The sequence below is a fragment of the Sinocyclocheilus rhinocerous genome, unplaced genomic scaffold (genome assembly GCF_001515625.1).
Source record: "Sinocyclocheilus rhinocerous isolate Xijiao unplaced genomic scaffold, SAMN03320098_v1.1 scaffold216, whole genome shotgun sequence".
NCBI classification, from domain to species: domain Eukaryota; kingdom Metazoa; phylum Chordata; class Actinopteri; order Cypriniformes; family Cyprinidae; genus Sinocyclocheilus; species Sinocyclocheilus rhinocerous.
The window spans coordinates 666,699-687,544 of NW_015661078.1; the positions used below are offsets into that span (position 1 = coordinate 666,699).

General features: G+C 36.6%; 1 protein-coding gene across 1 annotated transcript in view; it reads right to left on the reverse strand.

The window, feature by feature from the left end:
- The window catches only part of LOC107726256 (A disintegrin and metalloproteinase with thrombospondin motifs 16-like), a 76,188-nt gene that overhangs the window by 11,957 nt on the left and 43,385 nt on the right, over positions 1–20,846 (reverse strand). The window contains exons 12-18 of the mRNA XM_016535788.1: positions 19,475–19,623; positions 17,995–18,167; positions 15,914–16,044; positions 14,067–14,190; positions 10,346–10,590; positions 8,309–8,447; positions 6,576–6,702 (exon numbers count right to left, since the gene is read on the reverse strand). Coding sequence (XP_016391274.1) covers positions 6,576–6,702; positions 8,309–8,447; positions 10,346–10,590; positions 14,067–14,190; positions 15,914–16,044; positions 17,995–18,167; positions 19,475–19,623 — 1,088 coding nt within the window. The remainder of the gene's footprint in view (positions 1–6,575; positions 6,703–8,308; positions 8,448–10,345; positions 10,591–14,066; positions 14,191–15,913; positions 16,045–17,994; positions 18,168–19,474; positions 19,624–20,846) is intronic.

Genomic DNA, 20,846 nt, shown 5'->3' on the forward strand with positions numbered 1-20,846 from the left:
CTCTCGCTCTCTCTCTCTCACTCTCTCTCTCTCTCTCTCTCTCTCTCTCTCTCTCTGTCTCTCTCTCTCGCTCAGGGCAGGAAGCCCATGAGGACTCAATACTTGGACGGATCACTTTACACCCCCAAGTCAGCATTTTCTGGGAAGACTGACATAAGAGGACACAAGATCTCCAACTAGAAGATAATCTGTGTGCCAGAGCAGCCGCTTTTATCAGACGTATGCAGAGATAAACCAGCCGACTGAACTGACACGGGCGTCTATCTTACAAACACCCAACACTGCGCTCTCAACCGCATCTGAAGAAATGAGAGAGATGCTTGTTTGTGCTGAATGCATTGTGGGTGGTTGCCAGGGTGTTGCTATGGTTTTTAGAGTGGCCTTTAGAGAATTACTTTTGCAGTTTCTAGGGTGTTTGCCATCTGGATCTTGCGCTTATCATCTTTCTTTGTCAATGATTTCATGAGAAGCTGATGTAATGTAATGACAGGCGAGTTTTTGGGATGGGACCAGAGTCTGTCTATCTGTCTCTAAAGCCATCAACACTTGCTGATATGTTGTTCGATACTTTCGCTGACAGTAGAGCGGCGCGTCCGTCATCACCAATGCGTTACGGAAAACACGGGAGGACAGATCCGTTCTCCAGCTCTCGGAGACCAGTGCATATGGATCTGTAATGTGTGTATGACACACACCTCATAAACTTCAATTAAATTAGAAATTAGTTTTGTTGTGAGCTATTAAATATGTTGTGTAAGCTATTATCTAACATAAAATCAACCTAGAAAGACAAGTTGCTAGTCTAAACACAACAGATTTCTGTATTAAAATGATCCCAACTCAGAGGTCTTGACCTTCTCAACTGCACATAACAAATACATTTAGGATACACTGTTACTTGCAACACAGTAAACCGTTTATGTTACATTATTTTACAGTTTTAAATAATGTTGTCCATTTAATGTTTACTGCATGAAAATGGCAAATCACATAATGTTTTAAATTCTATTTTCTAGGGCTGCCGTTCATTAAACACACACACACACACACACACACACACACACACAAAATAAAAATAAAATGAATAAATACAAATTTAATTGCATATTGCTCTGTAATGAATTATTATTGATCACACCTAAAATTAAAATTTGCTGTCATGAATATATTTTCACACTGCATCTCCAAATGTATCTTTAAACAATACAAATATAGTGTTTTTAATATTTTATATTTTAAATATTTGTTTAATGGCTTCTAATGACGGTCATTATCATTGATATCAACATTGATACTGATGACTCTATTAAACTGAGGTTTTTTGGGTATAAAATGAATAATTATAGCCATTCATCATTACAACATCATTGAAAGCCAGGCCAAAACTGAAAATGATCAGACTGTTAATAAATGATAAATGAAAACAAAACACAGAACATTATAACTATTATAGCAACTTTTAATTTAAGTGAACTTAAATTCAAGAAATTCAAGGGACCTGTTACCACAACATAAGTACAGTATATGCATGGTTGCAAGTTAAACAATGTATTGATTTAAGTTGCAAACATGATTCTACTTAATATCGTGTGTAAAAATTTTTTTATAAGGTGTATTAACTTCTTAATTAGTGCATTTCTAGTTTGCACAGGTCTGGATAAGCAGAATAAAAGTTTAAATTAAGTCCTATTTTATTATTGTTTAGTTAATGTAGTTTGTTGGTTGACCATAAATCCATTAGAACTTGCCGTAACTCAAAATGATCAGTGCAAACTGTTGCATTATTTTTATTGATTTATTTATTTTAGCAAAAACCATTTGTTTTTTGAGTGTAACCCTAGTATTTTTACATTCACAATGTTCATAACAAGGTTGCATAAATTGCAAACATCATTAAAAAGGTAATTAAAAAAAGCTCAGATGATATTTAGTTTGAGTTTAACGTGTCACTCTTCCCTTGCATTAAAGCCGGTCCCGTCTGGTTCTCCTCAGTCCCAGCAGACCCAAACCCTCACAGTAATCCTGCAGGACGTGCTTGTTTTTCAGCAGCAGGTTAAGCATGAACCTTCATTACGAGAGCGTTTCTCCAGCGTCTCCTTAAGAGACATGAGCTCACTGCATATTCAGCATCCTCCATTATAAATCAGTGCATTAGACATATTACTCTGCATGTCGAGACAGAGACGGATATTTCTCGTTTGCATTGTCTCAGCTCAGATTATTCTGTCAGAACAGGTTGTTGCACAATCATGCAGGATAAATAATAACAGTTCTGACATCTTAAATCACAAAAACTTGCATTTGAACGTCAAACATCACGAAAAACCATAGAAGCAATAACAACAAACAACAACACACTTACAAAGCGCAGCGCAGCCTCTCCTGCGTCTCTAGCGATCAGCGTCACGGTCTCTGTTTCTCGGATCTCCCTGAATGAATTGTCAAATCCAATAACCGCGTGCTGGTCTACAACTGTCCAGATTTGGTGCTGATCTGGGGTCAGGGTTGTGATGTCACCTTTGTCACTGTCCCAGGAATGGTTGAATGTGCCTCGCCTCGCCCAGACCGGGCTGCCAGACACCCATCAGTGGGCCAATACATCCCAACAATGTTTACTGGGCAATGCCCTTCTTTGTCAGCCATCAAACCAGCTTTACGTTCATGCAAACATGATGGATGTTCTCACAGGCACTGGGGAAAAGACCTGTTTGTTTCAATCACTAAACTCATATGTAGCGCTGTGAGGCTCAGAGGCTCATGGGATGCAGGTTCTCTCAATCCAGGTGAATGTGTTAAAGTGCAGCTTTAGAGGCTTAAAATGCTTTATTACCCCAAAACTGGAATTTTTTACCAATGGAAATCAGACAAGCTGCTTTAAAGGCATTTCAAGATAACTTTTTGATTAAATATTTGTGTATTTAATACCTTCGGTCTTCCATAATAATGCTCTGAATTATCTTTACATCAAAAGCTTTTCTCAGCAAATATTAATACAAGAAAATTATTTTTTAATTAATAGGCATATCATATAATTAATTGGATTTATAGATTTATTTAGATTTTTTTCTGTTTTTGAAAGAAGACTCTTCTGCTCACCACGGCTGCATTTATTTGACCAAAAATACAGTAAAAACAGTAAAAATATGAAATATTATTACAGTTTAAAATAACTGTTTTCTATGTGAATATCTGTTAAACTGTAATTTATTTCTGTGATCAAAGCTGAATTTTCAGCATCATTACTCCAGTCTTCAGTGTCACATGATCTTCAGAAATCATAATAATATACTGATTTGCTGCTCGAGAAACATTTCTGATTATTATCAATGTTGAAAACAGTTGTGCTGCACAATATTTTTGTGGAAACTGTGATACATTTTATTTTTCAGGATTCACAGATGAATAGAAAGTTCAAAAGAACAGCATTTATTTGAAATATAAGTCTTTTGTAACATTATAAATGTCTCTACTGCCACTTTCGATCAATTTAATGCATCCTTAATGAATAAAAGTATTAAAAATGTATGTTAAAAAAACGTATTGACCCCAAACCTTTGAACGGTAGTGAACATATATAATTTATAGAATTAGAATTATCGAATTATAGAATGATTTCTGTACATGCCTGATTTTAAGTATACATGCAACAAAAATAAAATGTATTGTTATGATAATTATGATTCTTCTTCTTCTTATTTAGTGATGCTCAGGTCTTTGAGTGGATAAGTGAAACGGGAGAAGCAGCAGTGCGGTGTTTTCCCATCAGCATGAGCAGCTGTGTGTTTTGTGTGTTAATGACGGCATACAGATGTAGATGCTAAGCAGGATTATGGTGCGTGATCTGCCTCTTACACTGAAGATATGTGAGAAACTGAGCGAGAATAAGAGACGGGGGAGAAAGAGCTGGATCTCACCGCCAAAGAAAACACAGCTACACTTGGGAAACAATCAGCTGAGCATCGGGCAGGTTTACGGGAGTCTCAGACACGTTAATGCTTTAAGAGCAGCTCTCAGAGACACTGCGTGAGGAGCTGTTCGGTGTCTCTCTGTCAGCTGCGCTGGACCTCTGGGAACTGAGATTTTGGCAGACCTGCCGTGAGCGTCATTCTAAGCCATTGGACATTATTGGGAATTACTCTGCCCTGGAGTCTAGCTGGACCAGAATTGATATGTGAAACGAAAACTTGCCATGCATGACGCTGCCATGGAGATGTTTCTAAAACATCTGATGAGGGACACGAGAAAACATGAGCAGGGAGGTTCAAAACGACACACACACACACACACACACACACACACACAAACACACACATACACACACATACACACACACACACACACACATACACACACACACATCTGTTGCAGTGACATGAGATCAGACAACATCTGTGTCTCGTGTCAAATACGCTCTTGATAATAAAACAATGGCATTAATGGCTCCATGAAGAACTATAGCTGCATGGAGCCATTGCATTGGCAAAGGTTCTTCAGGTTACTGAAATCCCCTTCACACTAAGAAAAAAATGGTTCATAAAAAGTCCTTTGGAGAACCAAGATGGTTCTTCTATTGCATCGCTGCTCACTGTAAAGACAATTCCGTAAAATTTACGGTAAAAAACCGGCAGCTGTGGTTGCCAGAATTTTACTGTAAAAAATACGGTAGCAACGTTTTAGGTTTTACGGTTTTAACTTAAATGTACAGTTAAATACCGTAATTTCATTAACTGATATAATGTTAATATACTAACCTTATTGAAGTACTGAAATCTGTTTTGTACCTTTGTAATACACTGATAACCACCAAATGCAGGTGGTGATGAGAAAGTCACACGATGAACCAAAGCCTATCACAAGCAGCTTTTAAATAATAACATATATAGAAGGTGCACAGTGTCATTCACACAAACATTAAACACCATCATGGTAACACACATGAAACTGAAATAATGCAATAAACATTAATTTAACAACATTAGGTGTAACACACAACCCTAATATACAAAACTGATAAGAAAAAAACTAAGAAGAAAGTTATTTTAACAAAAAAAACCCATCAAATTGGAAATGTAACGCAGGGAATTCTGGGAATGTCAATTTACGGTTATTCAATGAAAATTATACGGTCTTTTTCACTTCCAAAAACGGTATACTACCGTAAAATTAATGTCCAATACATGTAATGTCCAATACAGTTTTTCACCATATATAGTAGGGGAATTTACCGTTAACCATTTAACAGGTTTTTACTGTAGCATTTTTACAGTCTTTTACCGTTAAATTCACAGTCATTTTTTACAGACGTAATGTTGCACCCCGAGCCGTTTGAAAATCGATAAAAATATGTGACTGTAATAATGTATCTCTGAGGGGAACTGACTGTCTTCAGAACAGTGATCTTGCCTCCGTATAATGCATATTAAAGCAGTGTTTATAAGCGCAGCGCTGCTTTGTTCACAGCAGTAACCAAGGAAAAGCTGTATCATTGCTGTTCATAAGCGCCACCTGCTGGCAGAGAGTGAATCTGCATCTCATTCAGAGCTTCTGCTGTTTCTGTTTCGTGCAGATGTTTTATGTATTAAAGTTTCACAAAGCTAAAGTGAGACCGTTCTGTTTTTGCTTCAAATTTCTAAATTATACAATCTAATTGAAATCACAACTGCTCATGCTGTGTGTATGCAGCATCTTTGTTTGGATCGTGAGTAAAATGCTGTGGTTGACTGTAATTTCAAATGGAAAGAGCACAGGGAAAGCCTTAGTTTGTTTATTTGAAGATATTTCATTTATTTGTAATATTTACGTTTTAACATTTCTATTTAGTTTTGTTATTTGACATACTTCAATTTGCAGCATTTTGTCTGAAAAATAATAAAAGGACACCTTTTCATTTATAATTTGCCTTAAATATAATTTTATTAATAAAAATTGTGATAAAATCATGTCGTGAAATCAGTATTGTGAATCATATCACATCGTGAGTTGAGTGAATCGTTACATCCCTAATCCCTAATAAATAAATACATAAATAAAAGTACGTAATTTAAGATGACTGAATTGAACTGAATTGAACTTGTCAGCTACTGTTTTCAGACTGACATTAGAAGAGGAGTAAACATACAAACTCTGATTGAGAGGTTCCTTTCAGTGCTGTTATTGTTAACTAAAACCTTTAAAAACTGTTTTTGTTAATTGAAATAAAGCTGAAATTAAATAAAACACACACACCTGAATTACATTAAAAACTTAAAACTTAAATGAAACTTAAAAATGTTGCTCTGGCAAGTCGAAGGAGTGTTATTTTAGTATCATTGATATACTGAAATTAAAATAAATTAAATCTAAATAGAAATATAAAAAAATCTACAACACCAACAACAAAAACTAATAAAAATGATAACATAAATTACTAAAAACTAAACTTAAATTACGATGAATAATAAAAATCAAAGACAATTCAAAATAAGAATAAATACTACAATGCTAAATAAATAATACTAAATGAACACTGGTTCCTTTCTCTAGAAAGGTCTTTCTCAGTGTGTGAGCAGATGAGAGGAGGTCAGTGACGGCGTTACCTTGCGGGACAGGGCTGTGTGTTACAGGACGTCACACCGGTGGACGGCCGAGACCGTGAGTTACAGTAAGACGTGTTCACCTGCAGCCTCAGATCCTTGTAGCAGACTGCTTTACTGACCATCTGACCTGAGGAGCAAACAACAAAAACTCAACGTCCTTGACTAAAGGACTTACATACACCAAAATGTGATTCCACATTTCTTTCATAAAGCCATGTCCTGTGACATCATTCATAAACGGGTACAGCCCATGTCAGTACTAATGATGGGAACAGACCATAGAGGCTCACCTGAGGCTCAACTATAGAGTTACAGCAGATACGCTTGAGAAACACACAACAATGCTGCTGGGTTTCTCTCTGATCATTTAGAGTATGGATTCATGCAGAAAGATATGTAATTGATTAAAAAGTGCAACAGGTTTTACAGAATCCCTGGTGAAAAATAAGTACACTTGAGTATACTTTTAATATTTTTGGAATTAATATTCTTTAAAAAATATACTTAAGTGTGAACTGAATGTAATGTTACATGTTAATTGCAATTGAATGAAAATGTATTATAGATTAAATTTATATTATGCAATTTTTGATCATTTTTTGACACACTTAAGTGGGACTTAAGTACATCTTTATATGTAATTTCATAATTTCTTCTATTGTCTATTGAAATATGGTTAAAGTGTTACTGCTGAACATACTGACAATCATTTATGATAAACTAAAATATACTTTAATGTCATTTCTACTAAAACTTAAAAATTTTGTTATTTTAACATTAATTAAAAAATTTTTTTTTGAATAACACACTACAGTTAAAATTATAAACAAATATGTTCTTTAGTATGTTAGTCAACACATCAAAATAAGTGTACTTCTATACAAAAGGTTAAAACATAGTGATTTAAAATGTCTATGCTTTAATTTGACATCATTACAAAGTGCACTTTTTAAAAGTCTTCTTAAGTGATAAGAAACATAGTCAAGAAAGTGTCTAGTTTAAGTCACTTAAGTGGCCTTTTATTTCATTAATTTTATTTTATCTGCAAGTATAGTTTTTTTTTTTTAAGTGCACACAAGTGCACATTAAGCACAGTTATGTGCATTTCTTTTTCAAAAGGGATAACAGGTTGAAATGTATTCATTAATCCTATAAAATCCGATGCATTAATAAATCTTTCAGACTGATTTTGTGAACTGGATTAAATGATTCATTGAAAAGGTCTGATTCAAAAGAAGAAATTGTTGACAAATCTGATATTGCTGCTTCTCTCATAAACTCTCATGAAAGTGCCATATACAGCTGTCTAGATTTTCAGTGAATAACAATTTTAAATAGCAGCAATGCACTAGCAACGCCAAGGTCATCATGGGTTTGTTTTCCAAGGAATGCATGAACCGATGAAAAGCAATACCTTGAATGCAATACAAGTTAGTTTGAATAAAAGTTTCTGCCAAATGCATAAATGTAAATGTGCCACTGAATACAGAATTTTGATTCAGATTTGTTTTCTGTGCATATGCATTTGATAATGAACATGTGTAAATGTAATCAGTGCTTAAGAAAGAATTTAGGTGTATTGCAATCAACATGGCTTCATGAGCTTAGGCTGGACCAGAATTACAAACCTCCAGAAGATCTGTAGCAGACTGATTCAGTTAAAGTGTTAACGTTTGAACATGTGACTGCAGTGTAATGTCTGGCCTACAGCTGTGTTCAGACTGACGGCGTACCTCCTGCACAGGTGGCTGAGCACTGCGAGCGAATGATGGCCCACGTGTAGTTGTGTTTGGGCTGGTTGCGTCGGTCTGTATGGTCTTTGGACAGTGTGTATTCCCACTGAATGCCCGGATTCCAGCCCTGCATGAGAACCTGTGCAGGGACAAACACACAAGACCTAATGAACACCATCAACCACAGAGGAAATCACACAACCATTCTTCTTTCATTTCTTGAGGACAACCCTGCCCACATGCTGTGATGCTCAACAATGTCTCCTGCTATCAGAACATTCTGCAATTAACACATTCAAATCTGTTAACCATAATTCCATTTTGTAGAGTAACACTAATAGTTTCCATATGCATGACATAAGAGTCAGTGACATAAATATCAACAGAGGAAAGATGTTTTAAAAATTGAAGTAAAAAAAGAGCTTAGAAATTAACTGGTTAATGTTGCTATAGTTTATATTGGTTTCATATGGTTTTGAATTTTTGAATTTGAATTTTTGAATTTGAATTTGAATTTTAATGTGACAGTAATAACATATTTTCATTACACCTTGAATAAATGTGTACACATTATAATTTTTTAAATACATTTTTTCAAGGTAAACAGTACACTCAGCTGGGTTGTTTTAACCCAACTTTGGGTCAAATATGGACTAACCCAACTTTTGGGTTAAAAATGTAATTGAAAAATTTAACCCAACAGTTGGGTTAGTCCATATTTGACCCAAAGTTGGGTTAAACAACCCAGCATTTTTTTGAGTGTATATTCACAAATATCATGACGTTTTTGGGAAGTCGCACCATATTCCAACTAACCATGGATTGTCATAAAAATTGAAATTATTGGATATTTGAAGAGACTTGTTGACATGAAGGACTGCTAAATATCAACAGAGGAAAGATGTTTTAAAAATTGAAGTAAAAAAAGAGCTTAGAAATGAACTGGTTAATGTTGCTAGAGTTTATATTGGTTTCATATGGTTTTGAATTTTTGAATTTGAATTTAAATTTTAATGTGACAGTAATAACATATTTTCATTACACCTTGAATAAATGTGTACACATTATAATTTTTAAATACACTTTTTTCAAGGTAAACAGTATATTCACAAATATCATGAAGTTTTTGGGAAGTCGCACCATATTCCAACTAACCATGGATTGTCATAAAAATGTGAAATTATTGGATATTTGAAGAGACTTGTTGACATGAAGGACTGCAGGTATTCTCTCTATGATATCATTTCCAGTTCATCAATTAACGACTAAAGCCAAAAGCTGCATGTTTGTAAGAAACACATCTATTATTAAAACGTTTTTAACTTCAAACCATTGCTTTTGGTCAAAATATGATTCCATAATCCATAATAACGCATCTTCCAAGTGAAAAAGTCCATCTCCTGTTGTCTCTTACATCAAAATCCACACACATATTTGTTTAGAGCTGTTTTGGACTGTCCATCAATTAACGACTAAAGCCAAAAGCTGCATGTTTGTAAGAAACAAATCCATTATTAAAACGTTTTTAACTTCAAACCATTGCTTTTGGTCAAAATATGAGTCCATAATCCATAATAACGCTTCCTCCAGTGAAAAAGTCCATCTCCTGTTATCTCTCACATCAAAATCCACACGCATATTTGATTAGAGCTGTTTTGACTTGGTAAGAAACACATCTATTATTAAAACGTTTTTAACTTCAAACCATTGCTTTTGGTCAAAATATGAGTCCATAATCCATAATAACGCTTCCTCCAGTGAAAAAGTCCATCTCCTGTTATCTCTCACATCAAAATCCACACGCATATTTGTTTAGAGCTGTTTTGGCTTGAAAACGGTGTAGATGAGATGCACGCTTTACACTATAACACCAGACTTTGGCAAGCAGCAATATGACACAGCAGCACAATGCTCTCACTAGACAGAGCCAATGAAGCAGAGCCCAAATGCCTAATTACAAAGTGCAATAAAACTGAACAAACAGAAAAAAAAAGGTATGTAATAATGGTAGATATAAAAGATACAGGCAGCTACTACCTCAACTACCAGCGTCTCATTGGTGGGTCCAGTGGAGGTGAGGCTCTCTGGACGATTGTAGGGTCTCTTGTAGTCGAACACAGCCCCAGCGATGGAGTGTCGTCCGGACCAGTCCACTGTCCAGTGTCCATTCAGGTAATATTTCCTCTGCAGATTCCTCAAAGCCAGATAAGAGCTGGAGGAGTTGAGCTCGGTCACACGGATGCTGCGCGCTCCAGCCGGTATGGTCACCACACGGTAGTACTCTACACAAGAGACATGGCACAAATCATAAAAATGATATTTTTGAATATAACATTATTTTTAAATGTAATTAATGTTTTACCTATTGTTATTTTTTGGATTACATAAACACTATTATTTCACAGGTAAGTTCCTTATGAGTCACATATAAGGTTCCAAACTTAAAACTATATTTACATAAATCCATTATAATAAACATGACATAACTGTGCTAAATGATGTGGGGGAAAGACAGAGTAGCATAGCTATTTTAGGAAGGAAAAAAGTGGATAAAACACGATTAAACAGGAAATATAAGTGCAGAAATTAACATGCAGGGCTTGACAATAAGGACTGCCCGATGGCCCGGGGTCAGCGTTAAAGACGCTTGGGACAGTTGATGAATTTGTCACTGGTCCAATCGGGCCACTGCTGCATCATCACAAAAGTTTATCATTTGCACGTGTTTTTTAGCCTTGCTAATTTCAAAATTCACAGCGATTTTAAAGCATTCAAGATGCGAAAGACAACTCCATTCGCACCTCTGACAACATGCGAGCCTCGAATTGAGTGTCTTTCTGTGTCTTCTTGTGCTTCAACGGACAAATACATACAAAAGTAGGTCAAATAATCCATAATAACGCTTCCTCCAGTGAAAAAGTCCATCTCCTGTTATCTCTCACATCAAAATCCACACGCATATTTGTTTAGAGCTGTTTTGACTTGAAAACGGTGTAGATGAGATGCACGCTTTACACTTTAAGACCAGACTTTGGCAAGCAGCAGTATGACACAGCAGCACAATGCTCTCACTAGACAGAGCCAATGAAGCAGAGCCCAACTGCCTTATTACAAAGTGCAATAAAACGGAATAAACAGAAAAAAAAAGTTACGTAATTATGGAAGATTTAAAAGTTACAGGCAGCTACTACCTCAACTACCAGCGTCTCATTGGTGGGTCCAGTGGAGGTGAGGCTCTCTGGACGATTGTAGGGTCTCTTGTAGTCGAACACAGCCCCAGCGATGGACTGTCGTCCGGACCAGTCCACTGTCCAGTGTCCATTCAGGTAATATTTCCTCTGCAGATTCCTCAAAGCCAGATAAGAGCTGGAGGAGTTGAGCTCGGTCACACGGATGCTGCGCGCTCCAGCCGGTATGGTCACCACACGGTAGTACTCTACACAAGAGACATGGCACAAATCATAAAAATGATATTTTTGAATATAACATTATTTTTAAATGTAATTAATGTTTTACCTATTGTTATTTTTTGGATTACATAAACACTATTATTTCACAGGTAAGTTCCTTATGAGTCACATATAAGGTTCCAAACTTAAAACTATATTTACATAAATCCATTATAATAAACATGACATAACTGTGCTAAATGATGTGGGGGAAAGACAGAGTAGCATAGCTATTTTAGGAAGGAAAAAAGTGGATAAAACACGATTAAACAGGAAATATAAGTGCAGAAATTAACATGCAGGGCTTGACAATAAGGACTGCCCGATGGCCCGGGACCGGCGTGAAAGACGCTCGGGACAGTTGACGAATCTCTCACTGAAAGTCATGACGTCTCATTGGTGGGTCCAGTGGAGGTGAGGCTCTCTGGACGATTGTAGGGTCTCTTGTAGTCGAACACAGCCCCAGCGATGGAGTGTCGTCCGGACCAGTCCACTGTCCAGTGTCCATTCAGGTAATATTTCCTCTGCAGATTCCTCAAAGCCAGATAAGAGCTGGAGGAGTTGAGCTCGGTCACACGGATGCTGCGCGCTCCAGCCGGTATGGTCACCACACGGTAGTACTCTACACAAGAGACATGGCACAAATCATAAAAATGATATTTTTGAATATAACATTATTTTTAAATGTAATTAATGTTTTACCTATTGTTATTTTTTGGATTACATAAACACTATTATTTCACAGGTAAGTTCCTTATGAGTCACATATAAGGTTCCAAACTTAAAACTATATTTACATAAATCCATTATAATAAACATGACATAACTGTGCTAAATGATGTGGGGGAAAGACAGAGTAGCATAGCTATTTTAGGAAGGAAAAAAGTGGATAAAACACGATTAAACAGGAAATATAAGTGCAGAAATTAACATGCAGGGCTTGACAATAAGGACTGCCCGATGGCCTGGGGTCAGCGTTAAAGACGCTTGGGACAGTTGATGAATTTGTCACTGGTCCAATCGGGCCACTGCTGCATCGTCACAAAAGTTTATCATTTGCACGTGTTTTTTAGCCTTGCTAATTTCAAAATTCACAGCGATTTTAAAGCATTCAAGATGCGAAAGACAACTCCATTCGCATCTCTGACAACATGCGAGCCTCGAATTGAGTGTCTTTCTGTGTCTTCTTGTGCTTCAACGGACAAATACATACAAAAGTAGGTCAAAATACCCGTCTTGGCGAGTAACTCTGTAGCTTTAACAATGATTAATCTATATTTAATTTAAACAGTGGCGTACAGATGCACCGGTCGACCGGCCATTTTTTGTTTGTTTTATTTCAACAGATTCCTGTTCCAGATTTGCACACAAACTACACTGCAATCATTTTCCAAAATGTCATTTGTGTGGAAATATTACGAAGTCTGTAAACGGCCGTTAATAGAGACCAGAGACGCTGAAGACAGATGCAAAGAGGAGAAAATACTGTACAGGTAGAGCAAGATCACTGTTCACGATGCGCAAAATATTGGAAGAAAATCCTAAATACTGAATTGGCCATTTAAATGAATGTATCTCTTTGGGGTCCTCAGAAAAGTTTACATGCCGTTTTCTTTTCATTTGCCTCTGAATAATGTATTTAAAGCAGTGTTTATAAGCGCAGCTCTGCTTTGTTTACAGCGTTCAGAAAAGTTTACATGCCGTTTTCTTTTCATTTGCCTCTGAATAATGCATTTAAAGCAGTGTTTATAAGCGCAGCTCTGCTTTGTTTACAGCGGTAACCAAGGAAACGCTGTATCGCTGCTGTTCCATAAGCGCCACCTGCTGTCAGAGAGTGAATCTGCGTCTCATTCAGCCTGTCTGCTGAATTTCCTAAAGCATCATTTCATTTGTATCTTTGTTCTATATACTCAATTGTGCTATTGCTTGTAATTTGTTCATTTGTTCTTATTTACTTTCACTTGTCTTTAATAATGTTTGAACTTTATATTGGTTAGGCTAGTAGTTTTTGCTGTGGTATCGAAATATGAGTCAAGAATTGTCAAATTTTATTGGTATCTAAAATTTCAAATAAATATTTGAACCACTGGCCCAACCGGGCCAGTAGAAAAATCCTTAGAGTTGAGCTCTGACATTTTTTTTTTGTGGCAAGTAAAAATTTGAACCACTGGCCGACCGGGCCAGTAGAAAAATCCTTAGAGTTGAGCTCTGACAAGTTATTTTTCCCAGCCCTAGTTAGAATGCTGTTCATACAGATAGATGCCTACGTAGATTGTACATGCGTTCCGAGAGTAAAGGCAGACACGTACGGCTCATGTAATGTTGTTTGGTGAACTGTCCTTTGTAGGTCTTGCAGGTGGAGTTGTCGCCCTTGCAGACGCCACACAGATCCGGCACGGCATTGGATCCCAGCATCCTATCACAGCCCACTCTCTGGAAAACACAAATCATGAGCTCTCAGCAAGCACAGAAACAGAGATAAAACACTCCTGAACACTCCCATTACGCTGTCAGTGTGATAATGCCCATGTCCGCAAACGGTCTGCAAATTGGCATTAATGAGTCTAAATGATGGAAATTAATGGGTTAACTAAAAAGAAAAGAACTCATCCACTCAGATATCAGCACCTCTGTCAAATCAAACTTTAAAAACATGACTGAGCTGTTTTTAGCGACTGCCCAATAGCTAAGAATAAATCTGCACCTCTGTGACAATGGGCATCATTACGCATTCAGAGTTTACCAAGGATTAAAAACCAAAACCAGATTTAGCCTCTTCATTACAGAAGACCACCACACACCACTGCTAGATACATCACACACACGCTCACATGTAAACATGCTGTATTAATAAAGAGGTACAAGATGCTCCACACTGCAAAGATAATCTAGAGAAAGAAAACACAAAAGGGTAATGATTTCAACATGCATGTCCAAATACACACAGATCAAATGCTCTCAGATCACAAAAAACTCTTTGTGTAATGCTTTCAGTGAGAACTACTCATGTCATCGACTCGTGTATAATCTAAAACATGAAACAACAATGATGATTCATCATTACTGCTTATTTAAACTAAATCGGCGGAACTAAAATTGTTCTGGTCCACTGCAATTTGTCACAATTTCATACTAACACAATTTCTCTTCTAATATAACAGCAGATTTTAAATGTTGTCAGTGAAACGCAGCGGCTGAAGTCAAATTTAATGGAACAAAATAGTAGTTGGCTCTCTCGCTGCAATCATCCAAACACACAATATGAAGCTGATGTGTGTTCTGAAGGCTTTCCTTCCTGCCTCTCACTGGGAGAATTCACTACAGATGAATCCTCTTGAAAATCTCTGGCTTTGATGATAGCACACAAACTGTGTCAGTAGTCCATTACCAGAGAAAAACAAAACAACCCACAGCATGATACTTTTATTATATGTAGCCATGTATTGCAACTCAACAAACCACTGCATAGAGAATACAACAGACATAAGTAAAGAATATTTTGCATTCAACACATTTTCAGCTGAGAGTTACTCAGTTACTTGCAAGTAACTAGTCTAAGGCCAACCATTATCTAACAGTGTTGGGGGTAATGCAATCGGATTACTTTGTTAAAATAACTAGTGAAGTAACACATTACTTTTGAATTAACAAGAAAATATCTGAGAAAATATCTGGGAGTTGATGCTACTGTAGATCTAGACTAAATGTCAACATGCATTATTCATCTCACACAAAAACAGATTCAGTATCCCTCAAAATGAGTAAAAACAGTCAAATGCAAACTCAGAATATGACACAAACCTGCAATAATTATTATATATGTTAACACAAATACCCTTTATGTATTTAATCCCATTTTATTAACCAGTGTCTTTGCTGCTGACCTACGATGATCCAATTCAACCAAACTAATAAGCAAAAATGAACTTCTTTCTCTTGCGTCCCATTCTTCATGCAATCCAGAATGGATTAATGCAATGGATTAATGAGTAATGCAATATTGTAATGCATGTAATGCATTACTTTTAAAAGTAACCTTCCCCAACACTGGTATCTACAGTTATAATATCTACAAAGACAAGGACTTACTTAAGACCTCAGGTTATACAGCATTTGCATCGTGTCAGAATTCAAAATTGTGAATATTGTATATTACCTCACAAATGCCGTCGATGCAGACATTGGAGCTGTCCTGTGTGCAGAGCGTCCCATCCCTGACTTTACTGGAGAGGGCAAAGAAGAAGTCGTAACCTTCAGCGAAGCAGTAGAGCTTACACACGTCCTGATCTGGAACAACACACACACACACACACACACACACACACGGAATATCAGGCATAGTTCCCTAAAAACACAATTTGTCAACAGTAAATTCAAAAGTATTGGATTAACAAATGGATTAGTTCCTGCTCTGTCACATTCTTAAATTACAGTATATTTACATAGGATATTTATCTTAATTGACTGGTTTGAATAGACAAACTTGTGTAAACTATTCAATCACACCAGGAACGTAAACTCTGAAATCACACAAAACACGTTAACCAGGTACAACTGTGTTGGTTTCGAATATCAGGCATAGTTCCCTAAAAACACAAGTCCTAAAATTTGTCGACAGTAAATTCAAAAGTATTCACACCCCATGGATTAGTTCCTGCTCTGTCACATTCTTAAATTACAGTATATTTACATAGGATATTTATCTTAATTGACTGGTTTGAATAGACAAACTTGTGTAAACTATTCAATCACACCAGGAACGTAAACTCTGAAATCACACAAAACACGTTAACCAGGTACAACTGTGTTGGTTTCAAATACATCTGTATTCCATTGTCTGAAAGCACAGCAAATATCACTGACTCAGAGAGTCTCACAACTAATGAAGCCCAAGGAACTTTGAGATTAAGTTGCTAGGAGGAAAACAGCTGGAAATGGTTACAGAAAGACAGACAAAGCTCTGAATCTTCCTAGAAGCACTACAAACTCTGTCCCAACTCAATCCCTTTATTAACTCGCCTTAAAATCAGAGGGAAATAACTGGTCGTAATAACTGGTAATAAGTGCTCTTTTGATAAGTATGCTAAATTGTATTTGTTTTTCACAATGGCAATGTTAACCCAAAATCTAAAATCTGAGTTGTCTTTGCGGTTCCAGAACCAACAAGAAAATGGATCTAGCAACATTTCCTAATTGGTGACCCTGGAGCACAAAAGCAGTCTTAAGGCGCTGGGGTATATTTGTAGCAATAGCCAAAAATACATTGTATGAGTCAAAATGATTGATTTTTTTTATGCCAAAAATCATTAGGATATTAAGGAAAGATCATGCTCCATGAAGATATCTTGTAAATTTCCTACCGTAAATATATCAAAAGCTAATTTTTGATTAGTAATATGCATTGCTAAGAACTTCATTTGGACAACTTTAAAGGTGATTTTCTCAATATTTTGAATTTTTTTGCACCCTCAGATTCCAGATTTTCAAATAGTTGTATCTCGGCCAAATATTGTCCTATCCTAACAAACCATACATCAATGGAAAGCTTATTTAAAAATTTAAAAATTGACCTTTATGACTGGTTTTGTGCTCCAGGGTCACATTGGGAAAGTCATCAAGAATGGAAGAAATGTCAGAATCATGCATTGGGATTGTTTTTCAGGAGGAACTAAAAAGCTTGTTTCCATTAATGCAAACATGGATGAAGCCAAATACAGAAAGACACTTCATGAGAACTTGTTCAGTCGTCCAAAGATCTGCATTAAGTGGGAAGATCCATTGACGGAAAGCACATGTTAAAAACTACGAAATGGTTTGAAATATGTCAGATCTGTGATAGAACCTGATCCAACTTTCTCCATCTAATTCATCAGATATCGAGTCACTTTGTGCTGAAGAATAGAGATTCCACTCATTCCTGCATGAGATGCATAATTTCTAAAGGGCCGTGTAGAAACGAACGACTTTGTGGGGGTGAGAAACGTCATTAATGTTCTTTTGGTGCGTAAATGTGTTGAATTTATTGTGTGGTGAAAGAGGAAGACACATTTTCCATGTGTTACAATTTGGAGGAGTAACAGAAAGAAAATGTGAAAAATTCAAGGGCGTGAATATTATGTGAAGGCTGAACATACTACAGCTTCATAAATAATGTTCTTATCCAGATTCTTCTCAAATGCTACGCCTCATCTCTTTCAAGCATCCCCTCAACCAATTGAAATGCAAGTTTAGACCAACCGTCCACGCGTGTGTAGGGTTTCCACTTGTAGTGCCATCCGCGGAAGGGTTTGCTGTTGAACTCGGCGCACTGGGCAGCTCTGAAGTCCACGGCGTTTTGAGGACAGTCAGCAGTGTTACACAGTTTATAAGAGCGAGACGAGCCCTCGCAAAACCTGCCACCATACATGGGCCTGAGAGAGAAGAAAAGACGAGAAAAGAAACTGATCATGAGACACGTCTTGATTTACAGCAACAGCAACTTCATTCAATCACTCATGGTTGCCAAGCGGCTGTAATGTTTGTTGTAGTAATGAGATGCATTGCCAAAGAAATTAAGATGTCTTCTATTCTGACAAGGAATCAATTTTCTTGACGCTTAAAATGAAATTTCTGCAGAGGTTTGTATATAAAGTGCAGCAGTGCATAAAGCATCATATGATGAACAAGATGAATGATTATCAGAGCATGAATCAAACCCACTTACAATGCCAGCAATTTTCCATGCAGGAGTTTTTTTAATTATATTCCTGCTTGTGGGAAATGAAAAATCATGTAGAATTACAGTATTTCACATGAGACGGATCACGTGTGTCCCACTGTCTCCATTCCTGTTAGCCTTCCTTCTTCTATAGAGTTTCATGGCATCTAAAGCCGACTGGCTGAACATCACCAGTAAAGATGAGACAATTCAAATCTGGTACTTCTGAAGCGTTTTGTTCTTGCAATGAGATGAGATGAATGGGAATGCTAACAGACAGAGAACTACACAGATCCTTGGTTCAAACCAAGTCTGAAAATATTTGCTAACTATTTTTGTCATTCCCTAAAAAAAAAAAAAGAAAAAAGATAGATATCTGAATGAAATTTGCGACATAAATGGACACTACTATTTAAAAGTTTGGGGTCAGTAAGATTTAAAAAAATTTTTTTTGAAAGAAGTCTCTTCTGCTCACCAAGACTGCATTTATTTGATCAAACATACAATTTACAGTTACAGTATAAAATAGCTGTTTTCTATGTGAATATCTGTTTCTGTGATCAAAGCTGAATTTTCAGCATCATTACTCCAGTCTTCAGTGTCACATGATCTTCAGAAATCATAATAATATGCTGATTTGCTGCTTAAGAAACATTTCTGATTATTATCAATGTTGAAAACAGTCGTGCTACCCAATATTTTTCTGGAAACCGTAATACATTTTATTTCTATTATTTGAAATAGAAATCTTTTGTAGCATTATAAATGACTTTACTGTCACTTTTAGCTAATTTAATGCATCCTTGATGAATAAAAGTATTAATTTCTTTAAAAAATCCTTCTGAACCCATACTTTTGAACGGTATTGTACATACGTCAATTATATGTATCAAGTGATTATACATAGAGAATTTGAAATCCTGTTGTGCATGTTTTTCATGCCAAAAAACTTGAACTTGTTGTGAACAAGCCTTTAGTGGAGACCCTCTCTCTTCACACGCCTGCCGTCTGTGGATGTACCTGGGGCTGCTGCAGTGTCTCTCTCTGTAGGTCACTCCACTCTCACAGCTTCTCGAGCAGCTGGACCAGCCAGACCAGGATGACCACTGACCATGAACCGGCTTAGGACCTTCATCACCCTGCTTTACACACTGACCCCGCCGACACCACTGCAAAAACACACACATCAATCTGAGAGCGATAATGGTCTTTAATGGGATTGTTCACCCAAAAAAGTGAACGAACATGCTTAGGAACACAAATGAGTTACATGATGTTCTATATGAGGAACAGACTGAAATGTAGTCCTTGTTTGCTAAAAACTGATAATTAGATCCCACTGGTCTCACATGTCTCTTGAGCAGTCACTGATGTCAGTATAAGTAAATGAGGTGTGGATTTTCAGTGAGTAGCAACTTAAATGTAGGTTTGTTGAATCATATGACTTCAGAAGATGTGGAATGAGGGCTGCTACCATAAAAGTGAACGAACATGCTTAGGAACACAAATGAGTTACATGATGTTCTATATGAGGAACAGAGTGAAATGTAGTCCTTGTTTGCTAAAAACTGATAATTAGATCCCACTGGTCTCACATGCCTCTTGACCAGTCACTGATTTTCAGTGAGTTGCAACTTAAATTTAGGTTTGTTGAATCATATGACTTCAGAAGATGTGGAATGAGGGCTGCTACATGATTCATTATCACATGTCAATCACAAAGGCTGTGATTTAATTAAATAAATGTGCATGCTGCATGTTTGAGAATGAAGGGCAACACTGTGTTCAATTACACGTGAGCAGCTCATGATTTGCCGGTGTTTGCAGCATCTCAGATTGTTTTACTGTTAATGCTGCTTCACCTGAACTCCACCTGCATCTGCTCTGAGTTTGAGTCACTTTAACATGCATTTGGAAACGCAACATGCACCAATCATCTTCACATGCTTGTATTGAGACACTTATCAGCAAAATAGAAGCTTTAAGGGCTTCTTTGGTTTTCTGTCAAAAGAAAAGTTGATGGTTCAATGTTTGAAATTGAAGAAATTAAGACTAGTACTATGTACTTATTGTGTTCATATTGCATTGCAAAACACTTTTGCTGCTATTGAGGCAGGATACGGGTGAGGTTAGGCACAGGTTTGGTGGTATGGGTAGGTTTAAGGGTGGGTTAAGGTGTAAGGGATGGGTCAAAAGTGTAATTATAAATGTAATTACAGATGTAATTGCATGCAGGTATTTTTAAAATATAAGTACAATGTAAAAACATGTATGTACACAATAAGTGCATTGTACCAAATAATTAATTTAAATGTAAGTACATAGTTGTTAAGGCCACTTAAAGGCAGAGTAAGTGATTTCTGGTAGCCAATGTTGATATTTGAAATCACCA